Below are 27,227 nucleotides of genomic sequence, written 5' to 3'. Positions count from 1 at the left end.
TTCCTAGCCAGTAATTAGCATTCAGAATCCCGTTGCTGGAATCACCCAAACCACTGAGCCGTGATTCTGGCTTTGGTCCGCGAAGGCTCGGAAATCCTGGGAGGTGAAGCCCCAGCAGATCTGGAGGCTGCTAGTTTCTCTGGTCCACAAATACCACGAACGATCACTTTGCCCCCTCCCTCGCCAAAGGCACCCTTTCATCGCGAACGTGAAACCCATTTTTCACACCAACAACCTGAATGGGGCGCCGTGCAAAACTCTGCGGCGCTTCTGCCTTTCGGCTTTTCTGGAATGCCTGAAACGACCCCGAGAAGAAAGAAGAGGGGCTGCGCAGTCGTGACCACGCTAGGCGGCTCGGGGGAGAGATTCTTGGAAAGGACAAGCGGGGAGCCAACGGAGCTGAGGCAGCGGAAAGGTAATTTTCCAGCCACCTCGGATCCGGGTGACTTCATGCCTAGCAGATGTGCGTATATATTGCATCAGTACGGAAGTGGCCCTCCCCTGCCATTACACTGCCCTACAGTACTTTTTTCCGCGTCCCAGTTTAGCCTACAGCCCTGGGGTTTCCTGGGGGTCTCCTCTCCCAGCACTGGTGCGAACGCATCCGGCTTAGGTTTTCGAGGTCAGCCAAGGTCGGCTCCGGGCCGTCCCCGCCGGCAGCCCGAAGGCGAGGGCAGGCGGCGGCGGGAGAGGCGCCCGGAATTCACGGGCAGGGCTGCCCCAGGCACGGCGCCCAAAGGGCGTCGGGGTCTATCGAGCCCCCCACGATCTCGACCACGCGCGCAGCGGGCCCGGCCAAGCCGCGTCCAAGCGGAGCAGGAGACGGGGTTCCCCCGCTCGCCCCCAAGGCGGGGAAACATGATGACGTCCCTTCGCAGACACACACGCGCCGCAGCGCAGCGCCGGCGCCGGCTGGCCCAGACAGGGGCGGGGCTTGGCGGGACGCGCGAGCCGGGCGGATTCCTACCCGTGCGCCGCCGCCGCCGCCGCCGCCTCCGTCACGGCGGCTTTTCCAGCCTCCCGTCCTCCTCCTCTGTCTCTGCAGTGAGGTCACGGGTGGGCGGTACGTTGGCGGCGGTAGCCGCTTCCCTTCCACTGTTGGGAAGAACCGGAGCGCCCGCTGGGATGTGCGGTAAGGAGAGGACGTTTCCCGAGGGGGGACTCTGTGGAAGAGGAGCGAGCGAGCGAGCGCTGGTGTGCGTGTGTGTGTGCGTGTGTGTAGGTTACACTGAGGTAATGGAACGGCGGGGGGGGAGGTGGGAACAGCTCCAGGGGTTACAGCGCGGGGGGAGGGGGCGGCACAGCCAGGTCTCGTCCTCCCGAGTGAGCTGCGCCACGACGCCGGTGCTTCCCGGAGCGGGTGGGGGAGGAGGAGGAGGAGGAGGATGGGAGTTGTAATCCAGCCGCTCTGGGGGGAGAGGGCTCGGAGTTCGGGAAGGCTGGCCTAGATCGCCGGGGCTTGGAGGCAGGCGCGGAGGGAGGAGGGAGGCTCCGGGACTGGCTCCCTGGGGGCAGCGCCGTGGCGGGTGTGGGGCCGCTGTGGGGCGGGAAGGAGGGCTGCCGGGCGGATAAGGGCTTCCTCGAGAGCAAGGGGGAAGGAGGGGCGGGGAAGGTGCCTCCCCGGGTGCTCCTCCTGGGTGGGGGAGAGGAGGGGGACAGGGGCTGAGGGGGCAGCTCAGGCGCCCAGCCTCGCACGGCCTCACCCTCCCCGCCCGCCTGCCTCTGCTAGACTTCACCTTCCTCACCCCCGCGGGGGAGGAGCGTCTGGAGCAGCAGACTAGCCAGCCCGTCTGGCTGAAGAAAGGGGAAGGAGGAGAGTTGAAGGCAGGGCAAGGAGGGGGAATTCCGCCCGAGAAAGCAGCCTCCCGCTCGGGGTAAGAAGGGGGACGGCTCTCGGGGGGGGGGCGAGGCAGGAAGGTCCGGGGGGGGGCTCCTTAGCGTCGGCCAGGGGTATTTGCAGGGCAGCCAACTCCTGGACCCAAGAAGTGGGTCAGGACAAAGACGGCGATCCCTCGCTTTTCTCCGAGGGCGGACAGGTTATTTATTGGGGGCGGGGGTTTAAGAGAAGAGGTCCCTCCACCGGGAAGCCCGCAAGCGGACGAGGTTGCGTTTTCTAGCTTCAAGGAATCTTTTTCAGGTGAACGTGTCTGCTGGGGAAGTTTGGCTCTGGTTGGCATATCTGCCGGGTGCAAGGATTCTGGGAAGTCTTCCAGGCAGAGTAATATGGTTCTTGCAGTGGGTTGGGCCCAACTTTTGTTGTTTGGGCCGCTGTAAACAGCAGACCTTAGAGTACCCCAGCAAATCAGTTGTGGTTGTGATCTGCAGAAGAGATAGTGGTAAGTCAGCTTTCAGGGAAGCTTGTCTGCCATTTTCTAACTCTAATTCTTTCAAAATAACTGCTGTAAGAGACTAGGATAGTCTACTGCCATGCCAAGCCTTCAGATAGCTTTCCTAAGGATATGCTCATATATGAATGGACAAGAGATGGCTTACTGTGGTTGTGCAAAATAAGCATTGAGTTTAAATAATTTAAATACCAGTTTGAGAAAGATTTTGTATGAAATCGAGGCTGCTGTAGCATGGAAACTTGTGCGGCAGTTAATAAAGGGAGAGATTTTTTATCTGAGGGCTTCACTGATTTTATGGGAAAATGCAGTGGCTTTTCATTGAGTGAGGATAGGATGGAGAGAACATGACTAGGAAGTAAGAAGCTCAGATGATTCTGCTTAGGAGTAAAATAGGTTATCGTAGCATGTGTTTGAAGGGAAATCTAGGCAAAGAGTATGTTGAATGTAAATACACAGTCAAGGAAGATGATTTATGTGTTTTTTTTTAATGAGAGATCTTCTAGTTGATGGGAGAGAGCAATCTTCTAGTGCTGAGGATATATGTTTTGAGAAATACACTGAAAACTGGAAGAATATTGGCTGTTCATGTTTTGTAATGGAATCTACATTGTTTAAAACTCATTATGTTTGGGCTGCTTTATGTAAAACAATAGTGACAGGATTTGTTTTGTTTTTGCACAACTGCTGGTATACAAAAGAAGTTTCCATAATGGGAGGCTCATCTAACTTTAGTTTTACATTGATTTGAAAAGGCAGAAGTTGCCCTAAATATAGATTGATGATTTTAGTATCTGAAAGTAGTTCCAGTGTTTTTTTTTTTAAAGATACTTATGATTTTAGTGTTTTGAAATTAATGGTTAATGGTTTCTGGTAGAATGGGCAGTATAGAAATAAATTTTAAACATGAGTATGGTTGGAGTGTTGCCACCCTCATTAATCTTGAAAGACTCAAGTCTCTTCTCCAGATCCCTAGAGAACATTCTCTACTTACTTATGAAGAATTTGTTTGCCGACAGTTATTTTCTAACTCTCTCTCTCTCTCTCTGTGTGTGTGTGTGTGTGTATATGCACACACACACACACACACACACACAGAGATGAGTCACTGAGTTCCAAATGAAAATAGGGAAAACATAGGAATGGACTCCTAGTTAGTGGTAGACTACAGCTTTGTAGCAGAATTCAAGATTTGGAGGAAAGGAGATGTTTTTAAAAGACAAATGAGAGGAAATGTGGCACCATGTATATATTTATGAAGGGTTCTGGAATCAAGTACTAGTAATGAGGGCTTTATGGAAGTCTAAAATGGCTGGTAAGGGAAAGAGAAAATTTAGCAAAAATTCTGCTTTACTGGTATTCTCCTTTCCTTCAAAATAGGTCGCAGAAATCATCTGTTATTATCATTCTGTTACTATCTGTGTATGTAGAGGTAGAGGGAAAGTTTCCCAATGTATGTGACGGTTGGGCTATAATTTCATCAAGTTGCCTAAATGGTATTTTAAATGACACATTAACAAGAAGAACTGGAGATCATCGGAATTTATGGATACATCTGTCCCTCTTTTTGAGCATGCACAGATGAATAAATGCAGTAGGCAGTATGAGAACAGAAAGGAGAAATAAGGCATTTCCCCTGCCTCCAGGGGGTAAAATAGCATGGGGAGAGGATTTAGCATGTATGAAAAAAAAAGAGCAAACACACTTTTTTTTTTTTTTTTTTGCTACCCTACTTTTATGGCTAATTGGTGCTTTACAAATATCTTGGAAGATTGTTCATGGATCTTTCCTGCAATAGAAATTGTTTGATTCTAAGGGGATACAGACTTTGTATTACTCTGTTGTTAATTAAAATACAGTAGTTTCAAAGACACACCTGGAATCTCTATCTTTTAATCCAGAATCTTAAGATATAAATTATCTTCACTCAGAAAAAGTTGCTGTTTAAGCATTTCGTGTTTTAATCTCTGGGTCCAATATGGTAACATCTCCATTTAGCATGTATCTATTTGGAGCTTTTTGATTTCACCCTATTTCTAGTTATAAATTACTTGTTTTTCTTCCCTTTGTTCAGATTCTCCAAATGGATGAATATATGTGAAATACTAGCCCAAGAAATTAATTTTGCTGAGACTCAAATTTTGTAATGATTAAGTCTTGTGGTTGGAATACTGGAATTCACAATGGCTATTCTTATGCATAGTGTTGAAGCCAACCCTTTGGGATTGGATTCCTTTTGGCTTTCTTTTAAATGAACAAGCACCATTCTTGCTGGGCAATTTTTTGCACAATAAACTCAAAGCTTTGCTTATGATACTGGGACTATCGTAGCATAGCATATCAACATAACACTACAGTCGATCTAATCTGTAGGTCTAGTTTGAAATCAGCATGTCTTGGATGTGAGAAGAGGTGCATTTGTGTGATTTATGTTCAAATGGAAGGTAATATGATGACCCTTTATTTCTGTAAAAATAGAAAATTTCAAAAGTAGATTTTGTACTAAACCATAGTTTTCTGTTGTATTAGATCATTGGATCATTTTCAAAACAAAGTGACCTAAAGGTCTGAACCAACTGTTTTTGTATGGACATTGAGTTATACATTTTATATTGGTCAGTTTGAAAGAATGCAGTATTAAATATCAGAAATTCCCATGTAATTCTTTATATTTAAAGGCTGTAGTGTTGAGAATATCAGTTTTGGTGTTTTATGAAATGGTTGCTTCAAAGAAAGCAACCATATTAGTTTTGCAACTAAGATAACTGGAAACAGATGTGAAAGAGCTACCGGTGATCAAATTTCAAATTTACCTGTTTCAAATTTAGCTATGGAAGCTCCACAGAAAAATTTTGTCGTGGGACATCAATCAAAAGGGACTGTCACACAAGAAGATGGCAGCCCTCCAGCAAAAAAAGCAATGACAGAAGTGCATGTAAAGGATAAAGTACAAATAATGGTAAATAAGTTGCCAGCAATTAAGAAGGAACATTTAGATGAATGTGAAGAAAATCCTATGGATGACAGAGAGGAAGATGCCAAACCAAATATTGCTGTAGTATCTGAGCCTTTGAATTTAAATCCTGGTTTGAAACATACATTGGCACAATTCCATTTAAGCAGCCAGAGTTCACTTGGTGGACCAGCAGCATTTTCGGCTCGCCATTCCCAAGAAAACATGTCATCTGTTTTTGTACCTCTTCCATCACCTCAAATTCTTCCTGGCCCATTGCTTGTTCCTTCAGATAGCTCTACAGAGTTGACTCAGACTTTACTGGAAGGGGAGTCTATATCTTGCTTTAAAGTTGGAGGAGAAAAGAGACTTTGTCTGCCTCAAGTTTTGAATTCCGTTCTCAGAGACTTTTCTCTACAGCAAATTAACACAGTGTGTGATGAACTTTACATCTATTGCTCTAGATGCAGTTCTGATCAGCTTCACATCTTAAAGGTTTTGGGGATTCTGCCCTTTAATGCTCCTTCTTGTGGACTTATCACATTGACCGATGCTCAGAGATTATGCAATGCATTGTTGCGCCCTCGCACTTTTTCTCAAAATGGCAGCCTGCTTCATACTAAAAGTTCACTGGCCCAACTAAAAGAGACTGGAAGTGCCTTTGAAGTAGAACATGAATGCTTGGGCAAGTGTCAGGGTTTGTTTGCTTCACAGTTTTATCTTCAGCCAGATTCCCCATGTATCCAGTGTTCAGAATGCTATGGGATGTTTTCACCCCAAACGTTTGTGATGCATTCCCATCGATCTCCAGACAAGAGGACTTGTCACTGGGGCTTTGAATCAGCGAAGTGGCACTGTTACCTTCACATTAACCAAAAATATTTAGGAACACCAGAAGAAAGAAATTTGAAGCAACTCTTAGAACAAATGAAAGAAAAATTTAGCATGAAGAATCAGAAAATACCCCAGTCTAAGGTAAGTTTGTTTATAACTCTATAATATTTGAGTACATTAGTTGTAAAAATTGCTTTAAGTACATTAAGCGGGTGCTTCATAAATCTAAATGTGTTCCTTTATATTTTTGAAAAAGCTGAACTGTGAGCACAAAGTATTATTGTATAATAGCCAATACTGAGAAAATAATATGTTTCAAATACTGTAGGCTTGAAATGCTATTTATGATGTATGACTATGGCAAGGCGAAGACTTTTGTTGTAAAAAAAAGTCTAGGTGAATTTGCTTTATATATAAAACTTGAATGCCTAAAATAATCAGGAACTGTGCATTGGTAAAAGTAAAGATGCAGCTCAGTCTGTATATGCAGCAGTATGTGAAAAAAAGAATACCTAAGAGTGTGGAGGCAAGGGTTTTTATTAAAAAAATACTCAGGAGATTTTCACGTACTTATTTAATGCCATGACTAAATGGTATCTGATATAGAAGAATACCATTGATTAGGTAAATTCCATCAAGTCTGGTTTGACTTCTGATAACTGCATAGTTAGATACCATTTTGATCTGTCTGCAGTAGTATGGCATAACTTTTTTATGGACAATGTTGTAATCTTGTTGATTCTGTCCATCTACTTTTCTGTTGTCTTCTCTCTCTCTCTTATTCCCTCAGTGTCGCTAAATTGTTTTTTATACTCCATCATCCCTTTGCATCATAGGACTAGAGTATGTAAGTTTTTGCTTATTAACACTGCCTTAAAGGAGCAATCAATGTAATCCAGGATTGGTGAATTGATTTTTCTTCTGATCCATGTTACTCTTAATAACCATCTCCATATCCATAATTCAGAGGCATCTGTCCTTTTTATCTTGGTTTGTTTCAATGCCCAGCTTTCACAGCTCTGCATTACCACTGGAGAGACCACTGCTTTCACTGTACCAGAAAGACCATTGCTTTTACTATAATGATTTTTATTGTAGAAATATTCTTCATAATCTTGTTTAAGTTTGTAATTGCTTCCCTTCTTACAATTAATTTCTTCTTTATTTCTTCCGCAGACAGTCCAGTTTTATGAGTTCTTGACCCCCCCCAAAACCCCCACTTCTTTACTTCTTGGTTGTCAGTTATAAATTCACTAAGCACACTGGTTGACATTACCTCTTAATATTTAGCATTAACCCAGATTTTTCACTTTCTGACTTACTTACATAATGACCTTTTCTAACATTAAGCTAACAAAGTGGTGATTTTTGCATATTTCAAATTGTTAATGTTTTCACTTCCAGTTTTGAGTCTTAATTTCTTCCAGTCCTGCCTTTCTTATAATATATTCACTGAAAACATTAAACAGATGTGCAGTGTTCATCCTTGACTCTCTTTGTTTCCTGTTCTGAACTATTTCTTAATTCTTTTTCTTTTGTTATTTTCATGTATACTTTGATATGCTTTAATTGAGATCTTCTGTCCAAATCTTCCTATAATTTCAGGTTTCTCCATTTCTCCTACTGCTATATTCCAGTTATCCTTTAGTAGTACTATGTCTTTTCTTGATGTTGCATTTAGTATCTCTTGCAGTTTGTCATAAAATTTCTCAATGTCTTCCACCACTGTGTTTGTTTTAGTTTCAAACATATAACATTGAATAATATTGAATATTCATTCAATATTCATTAATTCTAATAGATATAATCCTGTCATTTATTTAGATAAAGCCAAGCACATTTTTTTAGTACCTGGACCATTCCATTCTTTTTGTATGGTCTGATGCCATGAATATCATATAATTATAAACAAACAAATAAATAAATACAAATTTAATAATAAATAATAAAAAAATTAATATTTTGCTCCATGGTTTCTTTTATTTTGACTTTCTTCTGACCAATGATTCTTTCCTGTGTTGCATAATATATATTAAATTACAATTTCAGATAAATTTGAATCTCATGCATGGAATCTGGTTGACCTTGTGATGAATTTAAATATGGAAGTGGTATATAGTTTAAAGATCTTATGTATCTGTATTTCAGACTTACAGAGCCTTTAAATCTTTTTTTCTTTTTTGGCCATGTTTCTCCTCTCTTAACATTGCGGAAGGGAATATTCAGTAAGCATATTTGTGATCTCTGGTTTTGATTTGACTTCCTTCTTAGTTCATTGTAAAACAATTGCACATGCACATTAAAAATACAGGTAGTCCTTACTTAGTGACCACTTGTTCAGTGACCGTTCAAAGTTATGATAGCATTGAATGAGGGGGACTTATGACTGGTCCTTGAAGTTGCAGTTGGACATTTAGCAACTGGATCGCACTTACAATGGTTGCAGCATCCTGCGGTCACGTGATTGCCATTTGCGACCTTCTCTGCTGGCTTCCCACAAGGAAAGTCAGTGGGGAAGCTGGCAGGGAAGGTCACAAATCACTCCTGTAAGTTGCTCTGGCTGTTTTTTCTCCTGAGGAGCCCCCCACTGACAGGGTGAGTGTGGGCCCCACCAACTGCCCTCACTTGCACCACGTTGCAAAGCCCACTCATGGTCAGTGCCCATCCCCCACCTGCACTCATGCTGCAGTGCCCACCCGCACACCCCTGTTGCACTCATGCCGCACCCACCCCTGCCCGGCTGCACTTGCGCCATAGCACCCAACCCGTCTGCCCACATTCTGCTGGCTGGCTGGCCTGCTTGTGAGCCACCTCAGGAAAGGCTCATTATCGGGACTTGCAACTTCCTGCTGGCTTTCCCATTGAGTTTGCTTGTTGGAAGCTGTCAGGAAGTTGCAAGTCCCGATCACATGAGGTCCTCGCTTAACAATCCGCAATCCTTGCTTAACAGCAACAGGGACTACTGGGATTGCGCTTAGCGATGGAAATTCCGGCCCTAATTACCATTGTTAAGTAAGGTCTACCTAAGTAAGGAAAAGAGGCCACAGTAGGTGGAGCCTTTATATACACATGCACACATACTCGCACACATGCACAAGACAAGACATACATTTCTGACCTAATTTCAAACACTCTTTTTCAGTGAATTTAACTTAGCTCTGCTAAACTACCTCTGTAAAACAAATGTCATCAGAATTCTAAATAGTTTCTTATATGCCCTCTTTTAGTCTAACTACAGAATTGTAGCTCTTACCCAAAAATGTAAAGTGGATTTAGAAATAGAATGCAAAATACACAAGGTTTTTTAAAATAAAACTCTTCAATTGTTCCTATTATATATGCACTAACAGAAAGTGCAGAAACACTTTGCTGCTTCAGCAGTGCTTCTAACACTTCTGATTTGTGAACAACAACAGTGTTAAAATGCAGAGAACAGGGAACCTTCACATTTTGAAGAGAAAAGAGAAACTAACTGGGCTATGATGTGGGGAGGGATACCCTTCTGCTAGTATGAAATAGTCCTAATTCTGAAGAATTGTTGAAAAAGCATGAATGGGGGAAGCAGAGCCATTCGAAAATAAAATATTTCTTATATTCTTTTAAACTATATAATAAGGACTTGAAAAAAAATAAAGTCAGGGAAAGATTAGAAATACTAGAAGTCCATTGCCTTGCAAAAATTGGGGAGATGCTGTTGAAAACATGAAGTCATTTTAATGACAAATTCTGATTTTTATTGTCTTGGATTGCATATGTGAGTCAGAATAATTTTTAGCTATTTCTGCATTTGAGTTGAAAAAAGATTTGCATACAGTGTGCAAGCCATAGTGTGTGGTCATATGATTTTGATTTCTGTATGGAATTATGGGATGATGTCATTTTTAAAAGAAACCTCATGATGTTACATGTTCCTTCATCTCTATGAAAAGTAGTGCAGCATTAGAGGAAAAACTCCAGTGATATATGCAAACATCTTTTATAATAATGCATATATCTTATAAAACAGTGATTGTGTCCTTAATGCATAGCATTCCAAATAGCCTATCATGTTCCATATAAAGTTATATAGACCCATCTGTTGGCCCACTTTAATAGGCTAAAACAGTTTTGTTGTGTCTTAGAAAAAAAATCACTACATCTAAATTTCAGTATCTTTGTAGTCTTGATTTCCTTCTCATGTTCGTTATCAAAGCTCAGTACAAGGTTGGGTGCTTTCTTGATTTCATGTAGTAATTGGTGGAATTGGTGTAAATGTATTCTGGGTGGATAAAACTCATGGCAGCTATTACAATTTATTCAAGGCATTCGTGTTAAGCTTAAAGAGGCTAAAAGTATTGAATGAATACCATCATTCTGAATGCCTATTCTGACTCTCTCACTACAGACATGAAAAAACACATATGCACACCAGAATGCTGAAGTCCAAGCAGAAGTTCTTTCCAATTAAGATTTTTATCCTATTTGACTTGGCTCAATCCTGATAGAACTCAATAGATTAAATATTCTTGAAAGTATAAATGTTAAAGGTATCTTAGAATGTCAAAGCTGAACATTTTCCAAAAAGAGTTTACATGTAAGAGTTTACATTTCTGCCAATTCTTCATTTTTACAAAATCTATAAAATTTGCTTTCTATTAACAATATGTTAAAATCACTATTAATGATTTCATCTCAATTTTTGCTGAGGTTCTCAAAGTTCTGTTGACATGCCGTGTTTGAGATCCATATTCTGTGTTGTATAATCTCATCAATCACAGACATTGTTAGTTCCTTCTCCATTCATCCAGCCCAAACATTTTATGTAGAGAAAAGTTTGTTATTTGTATGGTGAAATGGTTGAAAATCAAATTCCATATGTTACTGTAAGTTTCTTCTTGTCACTTATGAGTTACTTTTCAGTTTCTGTCTTCCCAGCTAGAGTCGATCTCTGGAGTAGCATCCATGTAACAGGAGGAATTGCCTCTAGAAGGCATATTTCTTTGCTCCTATCTATTCATGAGAACCTTTCATTCATGTACAAAAGCTTCTTTGGACCATAATGAAAGTATTCATTAAATTATAAGTTAAATTCAAATTCTAGCTATCACAGTAATAAACTTTCTTATTGTTAGCCTCCATTTAAAAAAATCTCCTTGAAAAGATAGGGCTAACAGACCAGTACTGTATATGAATGAATGAATTCCTGGGTCTGTTGCATAACATTGGATAGGTCATCCCAGCCAATGGTGCTTTTATTGCCTCATGTTGGTTTTCTTGAAGTCTTGCCTTTGATTTCTTCTCTGTAAGCTTCAATATGTTTGCATAAGTTTGTGTACAGGTGTACTTTATTCATGCATACAGTTTCACAGGGTTTGAGTGAATTACATGACAAAGTCACAATTTCTTAAGTAGGCAATATACATTTCAGCTGATCAAAATACTGCACAAGATGCTGTGGTCTGTTGACTGAAACTAAGCGTAGAGCATTAGCTTACAATCTTTATGAAAGCTGCTTATCATTTCATTTACTGTATAGTTGGGTAGGGAAAATAGAAATGATGCTTCTTTTATATTAACTTGTGATTTCTTTTTTTCTATAACAAAATTGAGAAAAATTACAGTTTCATTGGAATTTGTATTTTAAAACTAGAATGGTATATAACAAATGTAAATGTTTTCTCCCTCCTTAGGCAGATTCTCATTATAATGTAGAATTCCAGCAATGGTATCCAATTATAAAACAAGAAACAGATTCTACAGATCAGCCACATTCGTTTATACATCCCAGGTAACAGTCTTCTATTAATAAAAGTGATCAGAGGATACACAACTTGAACCTTATTTTAATTATTTCATAAGCTAACTATAAATATGATTTCATATTTTACATAATTTAATTATACTTTCTGTGGTTTGATGGAGAATGTACTATGTCTTTTATATACTGTTGGGTCTACACAAACAGTCTAAAGCAAAGCATTGTGTAATTGATGTAACTTTCACACAGGAGATTCTATTCTTCATTCCATTCCTTGGAATTACTGTTACCAGTATCTTTGGTAAGAACTAGTCCTACTCAAAACCTTAAACTTTCTCCTGGAGGTAACTAGAAGGTTTTAGTGTTTCCCAGCCTCTGATGCTGCTTAACACCTGTTATTAAGTGCCTTCCTTGACATCCACTTTGCCAGCACCAAAAAACTCAAATTGTGCTATTCCAGATACAAAACATGGTGGCTCCTGGAGCTTCCATCTGTATATACAGTATCCTCAAAGTCTCTAATTACCTGGTCTTTGATGTTCTGCACTTAGTCTGATTTGCGTTTCTGTGAACCTTAAGCTAAACACCTCCTGTTTTTCTGGAAATTGACTGCATAAGAAATGGAATCCTCAGTTGCCCCATTTTTTGCCCTCCTCGGTGATAGGAGAGGACACTGACTTGTGATAGGAGAGGATTACTGTGAAATGGATGTCAGTGTTACATCATCAAAATTATGTGAGTAGGAAGCAGAGTCTTCAAGTAGCTAGGGATAATTTATGTAACTGAATCAATTAGTAGCTTATTAATAATAGCTTTGGACTAGTTTTTTATTCTATATATTGTTGTATTGAAAAAGAATAACAAGTTCAGCCCATGTTCAAAAGTTGTTTTAAGAATAAAAACAAAATTGCTGAATGCTTTAGAAGTGCTGTAGAGCACAGTGACCCATCAGTGTCAGAACTGAAATGGAGCTTTATTTTAACCATGTGAAGAGTTAAAATGCTATGCAGCTTGTTGAAACCATGTGAGGTTTTACTATGCTGATGACATATCTGTACAGTGCTGATGTAGCAGTTGAAGTATCACTTGAATTGTTCCTCAGCTAATTTCACAAATACATTCATGAAGTACCAGGAATTGTGCTTGTTTTGAAGGAGATTTTACTTTTAAGAAAGCAGTAGAAAATCAGCATTAAATATTAAGGCAGCAAAAGCACATTTCAGTAACAGAGCCCAGTCAGATGTTTTCATTAGCATCTATATGAAACAGCTGAGTGAGGTCACCTAACAATTTAGGATAAAATATTCTTTCTAAGGTGATGATACCCAGTTATACATTGCCACCCCAGGCTGAGTAGAACATGCTGCAGAGGTCCTGACCTGTTGTCTAGAGACTTTGACGGACTGAGTGGAACAGGGTCAAACTAAATTCAACAAGATAGAGTGGCTGTTTATCTGAAAAACATTCTAACTTCACAGTGCCTCCAAGATTTGCTTTTCATGGAGTTGCACTATGTTGGAAGCAGCAGGTCTGCGATCTAGGGGTTCACTTGCAATTATGGTTCCTGTGTGAGCAACAGACAGAAGCCATGGATAAGAGAACCTTGCTTAGCTTTGGCTGTTGCATCAGATATGACTGTTTTTGGAGCAAGATGCTCTAGTGGCAGTGAGGAGTCCTCATCACTTCATACTTGGATTACTGTACTGTGCTATACTTGGAATTCCCTCTGCATACTATTGGGAAGCTACAGTCTGTGCAGTGCCCCACCTGCTGCATTGGCTCACAGGAGGTTTCTGAATATAATTCAGAATATTGGTAATGACCTAGAAAGCCTTTATGGCTTGGGTACTCACCTTCTTCAAGACTGTCTTTGTCCCCTCAGTCTGGAAGGGCATGCTTCTGATTCCCTTTCCTTAGAAATTTGGAGATGAGGGTCTGAAAGCAGGCCTTCTTTAGGGTGCCTGCCCTCCCCTGTTATCTTTTTGGAAAGAGATTAAGACAGTTTTCTTCCATTAGGCCTTTAAAATTTTGAGTATCACACATTTTTTATCTTTTGTGCTTTTACATATTTATTTATTTGTTTATAGGCTGATTTCAGTCTGCCCGCTCTGAGTGGCATACAATATTCAGTACATAATTGGGATTAAAAATCATACAGTCAGTTAAAAAAAAACAATAGCTAGAAATATTCCTGTGGGCTTGGGAATTGCAGATAAAGTCATTAACAATAATAAAGGAACTCAGTCTTACAACTGGGAGTCAATTACAGCAGTTCCTGTTTTGGTGAGGCAAGTAGGTTTTCACCAGTTCCTAAAAGTCAGACAGGAAGAAGCCAATTGCACATTGGGGGTGGTATTCCAGAGGAGAGAGGTAGCAACTGAAAAGGAATGCTTACTTGGCCCTTGAAGGTGACATTCTCTAATTGAGTACATGTAGCAAGCCCACCCTACTGGATCTTATTTGGTGGACAGATGTTTCAGGGAAAAGCCAATCCTGCAGATACTTTGGCCTGAAAGCACAAAGGACTTTAAAAGTTCAACCTGCACCTTGAATTGCACACAGAAGTCAACTGGCAACCAGGGCAGTTCTCAGAGTAGTGTTATGTGGGTGCCTTGAGAGTGCCCTCGCTACCTGAGCTACTGCATTCTGGTCTTCAAAGACAGCCACATCTAATGGAACACACTGCAATAGTCCAATCAAGAAGTAATTAAGGCATGAGTCACTGTAAGTAATGCCTGCCATTTCAGGAAAGGCTGTAGTTGGTTCACGACATGGAGCTGTGCAAAAGCCCTTTTGGCCCTAACTGCCACCTGCTCTTTGATCTGCCCAGAATCTATGAGTGGGGTGGCATACACAGTTATAAAACAAATACATTAAAGTGCATATGGGGGTTAATAAAATGATGAGCTTTAAAATAATCCTGAAAATTAAAATAGACTTTTTCATTCACTTTGCCAATAGATCTTTGAGTACCTTGATGGCATATATATTCCCTTCTACTTTGTAATTGATTTGATGATTCTTAGGCTACACAAAATAATGACTATCTATAACTGCTCTGAAGCGGGCTGGGGATTAGGGAGTTGGATTTTTTGTTTCCATGGCTTGCTATATTGTGCTTGATTCAGTGTGATTTAATTTATATATGTTCTAACAATTTTTCAATTTTGTTGTTTCCAGCTATTTCTTTTACATGTGTGATAAAGTGGTTGCTCCCAATGTATCCCTTAGTACTTCGGTGCCACAATGTAAAGAAACCACAAAAACTGTTGAAAAGCTATCAGAGGTATTTAAATCTTTTCCTGGGCAGTCACTGAAACAGCAAAATGGTGGCAAACGCAAAAAAGCCATCTTTTATCAGGACATCTCTCTTGAAGTACAAGAGAAAGTTGACTTAAAACCCAAGTCAGGAACTTGTCCTAGTATAGGTGAGTAAAAAATGAAACTGTTTCATAATAATAACAGTAATGGAATTACTGTTCTTGTAGAAAGTCAACAAACATTGCTTTCTTGACTTTTTGGTTCTGTAGAGCAACCCATTCCCATTAAACCTGCAAACAGAAGGAAAACAGAACAGGTCTGTTCCAGAGTGACTACAGAAGATGAGATAGAAATCAGTAATTGTGCTCAGTCCTCATCTCAGGCTCTTACCAATGGTATTGGATCTGATGATGATAAAGGGAAAATGATGGAAGAAGTAATGAAAACCTATATTAAACAGCAAGAAAGGCTACATACAATTTTGCAAAAGAAGCAGCATCTTCAAATGGTATGATGTGAATTTGATTTTATTTTAGTCTGTCTTTCACATTTTTGGCTCTAGATTAAGATGAATGTTTATAATTATGAATAATACAGTGACAGAGTTAAAAAAAGAGCAAACCTTGCCCTGCATTCTATTTAACATTTACTTGTATTAAAAGCTTACATTCACCTGAGAATGCTAACCTGACTATTGGACTTCAGCTATTATCAAGCATTATTTTTGCTTATTTATTCTTAAAGATGAAAGTGTTGCAATTACATGATGTGTTCTGTATTAAAAGATTGCTTTGGTTCAGCCCTTGATCTGATTTAAGATGCTACTTTGACTTGGACAGTTGTCCCTCCCCTTAATGCTTTGAATCATTGTTGCAGTGGGCTGACCCAGTTCAGCCTTTCTTTTTGCACGGATGAAATGGTCCCACTCTGCAGTACATGTAGAAAAGCCCCTTTTAGCATCTGGGTCAAAATGGGGTGACTACTCTCATCTAGTACTTTGAAGAGGAATGCCCCTTTGATTCAGTGCTTTGCTTCAAAACAGTGGTTTGATTAAAACTTTGTTGAATCAAAACACCCCCTTGAAGATCCATATTCCTAATAACATCTCACATTACATTGGCATGAGTTTACCCACTGAATAGGGGTAAACTATGCTCCCTAAAGTTCATGATGGAAGTTATTCAGCAGTAGCTATCTGGTAAATGGGTATCCAGGAAGTCATGAGACTTCCATTTGGTGGTAGAAGGTAGCTAGTAGAAATAAAATTAGGACAGTTACAGATTGTTGTAAACTTACATTGGTGATTAGCATTTTTAATTGAATGCACGGGGGAGAAAAACCTTTATTTTATAGTATAATATTTAAAACTGTGAGGGAAAATTTCTAAACATTTCATGCAGTAGAAGGAGAAAGGGGGAGTTAAGGGCACAAAGTTCTCATGAAGCCAGCCTGAGCACCCCAGAGTACAATGCTGAAATGATGCTTTTCCACTCTTTACTTGTATCAAGAATGAAAAGCATACATGTGTAAACATGCATGCTCTCATTTCTATATATGTGAGTGTATACATACATATGCATGCATCTGAGAAACCTGCTTGTGCTGAGTGATATACACAGATATGTGAAGAATAGCGTGCTTTCATGAAACAAAGTCCAGAACCCAAGAGAACAAATTATAATTGTAAAAGATAGTTATTTGGGTATATGAGTGAGAGATCAATCCATCTTGGTATGTAAGAAATTGAATCCACTCTACTATAATAATAAGCTTATTCTTATTAGAATAATAATTCGAAACAGTGATTTGATTAAAAGCTTAAAAGCACAAGATTTGTATCCCTACTAAGTCCTGTTTCAAATGCTGTAGAACCTGAGGGTTATGAAATTTGGAGTATAAATTTTTTTGTAATTCTGTGGTTTTGGAAACCCTATATATAAAATTGTCATTTCTTCATAGGAAGTTGAAATGTTAAGTAGTTCCAAAGCCATGAAGGAGTTGACAGAAGAACAACAAAATTTGCAAAAAGAACTTGAATCTTTGCAGACTGAGCATGCTCAAAGAATGCAAGAGTTTTATGTTGAACAAAGAGACTTAGAGAAGAAGCTAGAGCAGGTAATAAAACAAAAGTGTACCTGTGATTCCAGCTTGGAAAAGGACAAAGAAGCGGAATACGCAGCTCAGGTGAGCAGCAACATTGGGTTTCATTTGGGAGAGGGCTATTTTTCTTTGATAATGCTGAATTGCTGCTAAAAATATACAAAATATAACCTCACTAGTTCTGCCCCTCAGATGTCATGTGGAACCTAACAGGTCTGAAGAGCTGGTAACACATTGGAACTCCATGCATTCAAGACAGCAGCATATGAACTATAGCCTTATTTATCTTTAAAAACAGAGTTTCCTTATTTAGCACTAAAATATGCCTCACTTTTCTCAAGCATACACTATAGAGTGTACAGAAGAAATGCCATATATCTTTCACATCCCTACTAATTTGATTTTTCCTGCATTATTTACAGCTTGCTAACTTGGAGCTTGCTGATTCAGTTCTTTCCAAATAGTTGGGTGTGGTTTTAATGGCTGTTGAATTTCTGGTTCCTTGGCAATACAGAAACATTCATGTCAAAGAAATAAAAATATTTTCACTAAAAATAGTGCATGGCAAAGAGGAAAGAGAAAGTATAATTTAAATATTTTAAATTTGTAATGATTTTTTCTATATGTATTTGCATTTGTATTTATATTCCAGTCTGTTTTTTTTTAATGGTATGATCACTGACAAATGAATCATTTTGGAACAGAATGAACATTCCGCATATCTCACCAGGATTAAGAAACAAGTGGATGATTATACCAGCTGTTTTAACTTTTCTTTACTTTTTTAAATTTGCAGTTGGCAGAGCTGAGGCAGAGGTTGGATCATGCAGAGGCTGATAGACAAGAGCTCCAAGATGAACTGAGACAGGAACGAGAAGCAAGACAAAAGTTAGAGAAGATGATCAAGGAATTAAAACTTCAGATTCAGAAATCTTCAAAAAATGGAAAAGGAAAATAAAATACCATCCAGAATGCATCTACATTTTCTCAGCAAGGCTAAAAAATTACCTGCCAAGGAGAAGTCAAGCCATGGAAAAGTGAAGGTATTGGGCACAATTATGGAAAACTTTTCCTGTGCACTCCTGCATCAGTAGAGTAGGTGTTTGGGAACTCAACAATAATTTCTATGATGATCTGCACAAGAAAAGTTCTCAGTAGATTATGTCCAACATGTGCATATAAATCTACAATGATATGTACATTTATACAACTTCAAGACTGACCAAATCTGTATTTGTGCTGCTTTTTTTATAGTTACGAGCAACATTGAAATTTTGTTTTACAATGGTCAGTGTGTATCTGTTTATTTTACAAAGTGTCTTGAAGACTCTCTTATTGAATGCAACATTCTTGATTCAAAATACACAGTATCTACCTTTTTGCATGCAGTTCAAGAATTTAAAACTGAAAAAAAATAGAGAATTTTATTTTTGCTTTGCTCCAATATTTCATTTGGCGATGCTGTATCAAAAAGAAAACTGTTAATTGGAAATCATTAAACAGTCAAAACTACTTTAAATGCAGATTTTCATGTTGAACTTTTACACTAAATGTTAATTATTAATGGTTAAATACCAGTTATTTTAGTACTATGCTAAGTGCTGTTTTGAAAAAGGGTTGCTGAAATCGAACCTGAAACATTTTATTTATTCACTTTAGTGAGTTAAGGTAACAATTCGATAGCTAATAAGTAATTTCATAGTTAATATTGTTCTTTGAGCATTTCTAAACACCAATAAGAGCTTCATAATATCAGTCTTATTTTGTGGAGTAACAATTTTAACTATCACATGATCCAGATTACTTCATTAGCAATAACATTCCCACATATGATCTTTGAGTGCATGAAAGTAGGTGGTCTTGTTTTTTTAAAAAGTGTTACAAAACCAGTAGGGAACAAATGGGGTCAGAAACTGGGAAAGTAATGCTTATTTTTTAAAAATCCAAGGTAAACATTAACTTTTTTCAAAAACAACTTTGTTATTAAAACTTTATTTCTTTGAAAATACTAAATCTTTTTAGTATTTGACATTTGTGTGAGGAAATGTCTGGTGCTAAATAATAAGCCATTCAGTTCCAGAATTTATATAATTGGAAGTCATAAAGATAAATGGATGAAAGAATTTATGGATTTTTCTAAAAATGTTGACCAATAAAGAGTTTCATTGAACAAAGACTTTGTTGATGAAAAAATAGGAAAGTCTTGATTTGGGAAAGCAGGTTTGCATAGAAAAGGAAAGACAATGCTGATTGTGCAGAAGGCAAGAAAGATAGGGTTTTATTTTGTATATAGATTGACAAGTTCTAATTGCTCAAAATATCTTGTATTAAATATATGCCAATAGTTGGTTATGCTTCCCTATTCAGATCATTGTACATAAATAACAGTTTCACCCATCTTTCACAAAAATATTAACTTACTTTACTATAGATAAAAGTGCTTTGTGTGACTGATGGTACAAGAATGCTTGTGGGACAATGCCCTGCAAAACTGATGGAAATGTGCCTTTGCAGCATTAATTGAGGCGGCAAATATGTTCATCAGATGTCCATCTACATTCCTGTTCCTTCTGGTGGAAACCTGCAATGTACATAGATATACACTCTTTCTCCATAAAAATGTTGTATGAAGATTATTTATTTCACTATTTCACATATACATTCTATATACATCAGTTTAATAAGGACAGACCATTCCATAAGATGTATAATCAATAGGGAAACAGTGGGAAAATGGGCTAAAGGAAGGGTTTTTAAAATAAACAACTGCAGTACTAAAAACACTAAAAGTACAGCTTTCACTGAAGTATGTAAAGAATTCCACAATCATCATCTACTTGTAGATGAAGTCTTCTTTGTAGCAGGACCTATAATAATCTGATTTTGATGTCAAATTCTAGTGGGACAGTGATTTGTGCAGGCAAAGAGGAACCTTCCAATATCCTAGGCCCACATAATCTGGGACTGTAAAAGTCAGAATCAATACTATGAATTACATTGGAAATTTATTGGAAGCCAGTGGAACTGCAGCAGAATCATGTAAAGCCATAATGTGGTTGCTTTATGTTGGCTTAGCATGTTGTGTGATCTAAAGCACTAAAACCATGGCAATGGGATATGAAAATTATAATGGATTGTGTGTGTGAAGTCCCAGACAGTTCAGCTATTTCAGTTGAAGCTGGCTAAAATTTTCAGATTCTTCAAAGACAACTCATGTAAAGCACATTACAATAATTAAATAATTTGCTGCTGTGTGCAAGACAGTAGCATGGACCTTAACCTCAAAAGAATGTGTGTAATCACCACATGAAATTCAAAGAGCACATTCCAATCAAGGTGCATGTAAGCTTGTATTTCTTACATTGGAAAAGTGCGAACTTTTTAAAATAGGTGAATTCACTATTTCCTGGGTTGTTCAGTCTTCCAACAGTAAGGTATTATAGCTTATTGAGAGAGGTAATAGAGCTAATCCATTATGATCAGTAAAATCCTGTAAAACTCTTCTAAGTTACAGTTACGCTGTCCTTTCAAATGTTGAGATGCATAAAGGGAAATGGCCATATGAGAAATACTTTTTTTTAAAGTTTCCCTTATTTGATAAAATATTTTGTTTCTATTGAATACAGTTGATGTAGCAATGGAGAAATGCTTTTTTTTTTTAATGCTCTCACCCTGTATGAATTCATTTCAAACCCCAACTGCCTATGTGTTTAACAGGTTAATGGAATTGAAATGAATTGTTTGATTTCACATGGCTCATCATGAATTCTGGGAAGTGCATTTTAAAGAGCACCAGGTTGGGGAAAGAATGGCATTTGTAAGCCTGCCATCCTCGTGCTACTTAAGAAGTCTATGAAAACATGGCTGTTCCCCTAGGCCTTAGGTTAGGATGGGTGCGGAGTCCATATAGAATGTTGTTTTAAGATTTTTTTTTTCCAGATACGCATGGTTTGTGTTTTTACTGTTTTGCTGTTTCATAATCTCTTAATGCTGTAAGCTGTCCAATGAATGCCAACAACATGGCAATCCTGATGGTTGCAAGTAATCCAAGATGATCAGTGTAGGTATATGGCTATGAAATTATGGGTATAAATTGACCGGTTATATAAGGGTAAGAGCTCTTCACTTCATCAGTTTATATTGTTTATTAATTGGTTGCATATTTAAAAAATGATGCATACAATGGTAACAAATCAACAAATATAGTTAACCGTCAAGCTTAAAGCACATCTGCTTTTGGAATGAATTGTAGTTACTGGATATTACACCCAAGAAGTCTGATTATGAGATTCTGTGTGAACATTGTAGCCCGGTAGGATGAATATTACAGTATTTTGTCATACATTGAAGGCCAGTTCAGGTATCACATGTTACTATTTATGCATGTCTCAATCATCTTAAAATACGTTCTCTTGTATAAATACACTAAATGCTACTTTTTATTGCTCAGCAGTAATAGCACTGATTTCAGCAGTTGGTGGTTGTCAGTCAATAGTTATATTATCTGGATGGTTGAGAGTTCATGAAGACAAATATGTTTGACCAGAGCATGAGAGAAAAAGAGTATATGAGTAGCAACTATTTGGAAGTTAATCATTCAAATAGTGTCTTCCTTGTATTCAATACCAGAAGAATCCAAGCACAATTAGTTCAGTCAATAGAGTAGGAGATGTTTATACTTTTGAATAGAGACACATTTTTGAATGTGAATGCAAGAGAACGTTCACTGTTCCATATGGAGAAATAGATTTCTAGAGTGCATTTTAGGAACCAGCAATAGCTACTGTGTTATGTTTCCGTATGCACAGTGCAACAATTAAGATGCAGAAGTATTTATATTAAATGTTTTTGTAGTTCCAACAAATATTGATGCTGAGCTAGCAAGGGCAATTCTGACTTTATTTTAGAAAAATAAATTTATGGTAATAAGGGGGGAATGGTGAGAGAAAGTGAGCAGATTTTAGATAATTATCTTTAAACATACATAAGACCAAACTCTACACTCATAATTAAAATCATAATTGTAATTTCTGTATACAATAATTTCAGCTGCTTTGCATACGTTTTTCTGTAGATGTTAAGAAATGTATACATAGAATTGTGCCATAAGTGTCCAGTCAATAAAAGATAGTTTTATAGTAAATTGTAAATATGTTATAGAGCAAGTGATTTCTTATGTTGACCTCTTGACATAATATACTTTATGAATAATTTATTCCACTGTCTATACAGCTTGATTTGATACAAGGCTGCTCACTTTAAGAAAACAAATAATCTTGTTCATTTGAATTTGCTATTTTAGTGTGCTTATTATGTTAATTATTAAGGAAGGCTTAATAAGGAGGTTTATTTCTGGTTTATCCCTTTCATGTTTTTCTCAAAAGCTGCTTTAAATTTACAGTTAAGGAAGAGCCTTTGAAAAAAGAAAAACTAACATCCTTGTTTAAAAAAAAAAAAAAGGGAAGTTTTACGAAGAAGAATTTTAGTTCAGTAAGGCACAGCAGTGGTACCACTGATATGAAATTAAGTATTGTACACTAATATAATGTGCCCCAATCCTAAAACAATCCAGAAATATGCAAATTTCTTAGTATACAGTCTCACCCGTAAGTAACATTTCAGGATATGGAATTTCAAGCCCTTTGGAATATCCTCCCCCCAGAGGTGCAGCAGGCCCCTACCCTCCTGGCTTTCTGAAAAGGTTTAAAGACCTGGCTCTGTCAGTGTGCATGAGTGTCAGAGTCTGCATGCTCAGGTCCCAAGTCCAGTAAATCTCCTGGAGCCTCATAAGGTGATATGGACTCTCCCATCCCTGGGGGTGGTTAGCCCCCTGACAATGCTTCCTGGAATTACTCACCAACTCTCCATCTTTCTTGGAACCTATTTATTTTTAGGACTCTTTTTATGTTGTATTTTAATGAATTTTATCTCTGCTGTAAACTGCCCAGAGTTGTTTCAGTGAGATGGGCGGTAACATATTTGATAAATAAATATAAAATGTGCACATATGTACCATAATATAAAAAGAAATGAGCATTTTTAAGGATGGTAATTTTTCTAGCCTGTCTCCTAAATACAAATTAGAAGAAGCTACATATTTTACAGATAAATCATATAGGATAAAAATGGGAAGTCTGGTAACTGATTTCAGTGTGATTCAGAAGTGACTTACCATTTCTGCTATTGGGGATGCTTTTTCATCTTCCACTCTAACTTTCACTGAAATTTTATTTCCAGAGAATATGTCAGTTAAACCAAAAATAACAAAATGTTTTGTGGCATATTAAAGACACAGATTATAGATACGATGTACTGAGAAGTTAACTCCATGTCTGGGTTAAAGTATCCACAAAACCTGAAAGCTGGAATTTGTGTATCTTTATGATGTCTAAAGAATCAGGTTAATTTTCTAAACATTTTTTAAAGAGTAATTTTATTAAAAATGACAACAACAATAAAAAACCAATACAAACTAAAAAAATGAAGAAAAGTGCAGAAAAGAAGAAAATAGGAAAAAATAAAAAATAATATAGAAAAGAAATATATAAAGAAATGACTTCCCCCTTCATCACAAGTATAAACAATTTTAGTAACCTCCTCTCAAAATAGAACAAATGATCTCTTCTTCCCATATCCTATCTCTTATCTATAAACAAATCCTTAAAAACCTTGTCATTTCAGTCAATTGAGACTTGTCAGCAAAAGTCCATTAAGGTTACCTGAGATAACATATCTATTTTAACCTTGATCAAATCAACTTTATATTCCTTCCTTTTATTTTTAACAATCTTGATCTTTGGTCCCTTCAAATAATGTCCTAAAACTAGATTTCACTTTTTCTTTATCCCTTCTCAGAAAATTCTTCAAAGTTTTAACAAGTCTCTTTTTTAAATCCAATATAGGTAGATTATCCAGGTCGCTCTCTTGGTTTATTTGTATATCCCTTTTAATTATTAAGACATTTGCCAGTTTCTTTTTGTTTGTCCAGTATAGCATCTTTTTCCATATCATTCTTGTAACCTGTCATTTTTAAATCCACTCTCAGGTCAGTCTCAATCTTGTCCGGTAAAACTTGTTCCTCTTCCATAGCATCTTTTAAACACAGTCTATCCATAGAGGCAGATACTCTTAAAATTGACTTCTGGGACCATTGTTCAAAAATATCCTTCAGTATGTTGAATGTTAAAATATTTTGCTCCATTCTGTATTAGTCAAATTCAAGTGTTCTTCTCTTTTAATTGTAATCTTTAATTCCTTCTAGTTTCCTCTAGTGTTCAACTTTCAAAGTCCCATCCTATCATGTTTTGTTTTAAGGAATTCAAAACAAAAGCATTTTCCCATGGGAAGGATTTTTACAATTCCAAAAACTTACTTCAAATGTTTCTGGACCCTTAGTTTGTTTGTAACTTTCTAAAAGTTTTAATCACCCTTTTGCTGTTTATTCCAGAAAAAAAAATTAAGTCCTTAAACTTGCATTTAATACTTCTTTTGCTAACAGTTGAAGGAAATTCACCCGGTGCTATAAAACCTGTTGATCCAAAGTTTCCTAATAGCTGAAAAGTGATTAGAAAGGCAAGTATGTGAACCCAGTGTCCTTCAAGATACCAACCATGGATTGAGCAAGATGTCTTTTCCCTTGTCTCCCAGAGCTCTAAACCCACCAGGGACTGTTGTCTTGCGGTCTCCTTGCAAGGAGCAATGTCTGGAGCACTTGTGGGCGATCTCAAATCCTCTCCTTGTCCGGAGAGGAATTATTGAAGAGCCAGTCTATTCACTGGTTCTTCATTCTGCCGTGGTTGTCAGCTCTGCTCACCATTTCTTCCCTGGAAGAATTTTCTAAATGTTTCTCTTGGTGTCTATGAAGGATTAAATACTGAGACCCAGAATGATAGTGATTAGATAAGATAGGCCTGCTCTTTAAACTAGGCATGATAACCTGTTTCTGTCCCACCTACCAAATTATATGCCTGAATTTTTTTAGAGAAGGCACTCGTTTCTGCAAGAAATGTGCAACTGCACTCTTAACCAGAGTGGCAGCACTAAAGATCCCAGACTTGAAAAGAAGTGTATTTCAGACAGATGTTGCTTTCCTTTTTGGTTTATATTACTTAAAGTATTTTAGGTAAGTGCGATAGCTTTACATTTTTGGATTAATGTTAATTATATATTTAATATATTGATAGTTGTAAAATAATTTGTACATAGCCAATGTATTGTATTGGCACCCTTGGAATAAGATACTCTGGGGAAGGATTCCAACAGCAGCTCGCCTTCTCAATGCTGCTTAGCTCTGCCTCCTTGAATCCTGCAGTGAATATACTTCCATATTTAGCTTCAGTTTCAAACTGCAGAATTTTCAGCTGGAGCAGCTGGGGGATGACTTGCAGATATAGGATGATATAGCTGACCTCAAAACACCCTCCAAGTCAACTCTCAAAAATTCTTAGGAAAGCGTAAATGCTTATTTCTTTTTGCACAGAATATGGAACAATATCAGGAGTATGTACTGTATTGTTAAAAATCTGATTGCGTAATGCAACAACACACCACTTGTAATCTTAGGCTAGAAATGCTTCAGTGTACAGTATATTGCAAATGTAAAATAATTCTGCTCAGCAAGCAACAGCTTGATATTTTGATAATACTTTCTACAAGTTCTTCATTATTGTATTTATCATAATGTGAGGCAGTCCATAATTTCAGTACAGGAAATATTCTGATTAATACTGTTGCAAATGTTCTCTGTTGTAAAAGCAAAAGTCCTATCATTTACAGATTGCACAAATGTATCTTGTAGTACAGCCACAATTTGGAAGGTGGTTTAGATTATATAGTGATGTGTAATATTCAAACACCAAGAATCTCCTTGCGCCCCCCCCCACCCCAAATGTCTCTTTAAGGACAGCTATATTTTTTCAAATACCTCTCATTAAGAAAAGGGAAGCACAGCTGTAATGCATCTATTTTGGTGAATATACAGAATTTCTGGTCTAATGCTCTTGGTGCAACTACATTACCTTCAAAATAAAGCAAATCAGCAACTGACAGACTTCTATTTTCTGTGTATTCATGATGCTTTTGAAAACGTTTATTGATATCAATCTTAATTGTTCCACAGTCTTGAAAAATATGTAAGTATATTTTGAATGCTCAGTGGGACCTCTGACATATATCTTGAACAGAATTTCTCCCTACTATATATAGTTGTATGGCATGTTGTCTTCTATCATCCATCCATCCATCCATCCATCCATCCATCCATCCATCCATCCATCCATCCATCCATCCATCCATCCATCCATCCATCCATCCATCCATCCATCCATCCATCCATCCATCCATCCATCCATCCATCCATCCATCCATCCATCCATCTATCTATCTATCTATCTATCTATCTATCTATCTATCTATCTATCTATCTATCTATCTATCTATCTATCTATCTATCTATCATGCCCAAATGGTCACATGAAAGCTCTTGGACTAACCTGCCTCTCTGGATTGTGTTCAAAACGTTTAGAATAGTTTATGAGAATTACTCTTAAGAAATGTTCTTCAAGGAGTCAAGGCAAGAAGTAGGTTGGTCAAATGTAGGCCTAAGACAAAATGTTTGGTGCAAACCAAGAGTTTTCCATGTTTTGCCAATGATGTACAGTTTGAGTTCATTATGTGACACACAAAACTGTCCTCTACCTCATGTGATTCAAAACAAGACAGAACAAAACAAGAGATTTTGTACAGTTTTAGTAAAAAAAAGAGAAATACATTTAGTTGTTCACTTAGTTTACAAATTTCGAATTCTATTTATTAAAATATGGCATACTGTGCTCTTTGCTTATACCTCAATTGTATTTTGTGCGGTTTTCCATTTTTCATGCATTGTAAATATCCTGTATAGTTTGTGATCCACATTCAAATAAACAATTCAAATGTCAAAGATTTCATCTTTTCTTATCCTTTGTACAGATAGTCTTGTGAATTGAATGTTTGTTCC

General features: G+C 37.8%; 1 protein-coding gene across 2 annotated transcripts; it reads left to right on the top strand.

Moving 5' to 3' along the window:
- Positions 1–283: 283 nt before the first annotated feature.
- On the top strand, positions 284–27,223 carry SKIL (SKI like proto-oncogene). 2 transcript variants are annotated; one of them, XM_025169450.2, is made up of 7 exons: positions 284–415; positions 5,174–6,273; positions 11,802–11,899; positions 15,050–15,297; positions 15,400–15,638; positions 17,090–17,314; positions 18,027–27,223. In XM_025169450.2, exons 1-7 carry the CDS (start codon positions 292–294, stop codon positions 18,186–18,188), a joined length of 2,196 nt encoding a protein of 731 aa, XP_025025218.1. In that variant the 5' UTR covers positions 284–291; the 3' UTR covers positions 18,189–27,223. The 2 variants fall into 2 exon arrangements, with proteins under 2 accessions (XP_025025218.1, XP_087987937.1); XM_088131811.1 differs by lacking the exon at positions 284–415 and adding an exon at positions 461–1,132.
- The last annotated feature ends 4 nt before the right edge of the window (positions 27,224–27,227 follow it).

This window comes from Python bivittatus, unplaced genomic scaffold (genome assembly GCF_059951505.1).
Source record: "Python bivittatus isolate LINGU-HERP-01145 unplaced genomic scaffold, Pbiv_v1 ctg000980_np1212, whole genome shotgun sequence".
Taxonomy (NCBI): Eukaryota; Metazoa; Chordata; class Lepidosauria; order Squamata; family Pythonidae; genus Python; species Python bivittatus.
The sequence above is the reverse complement of the archived record's forward strand: the minus strand, read 5'-3'. Positions and strand labels throughout refer to the sequence as shown.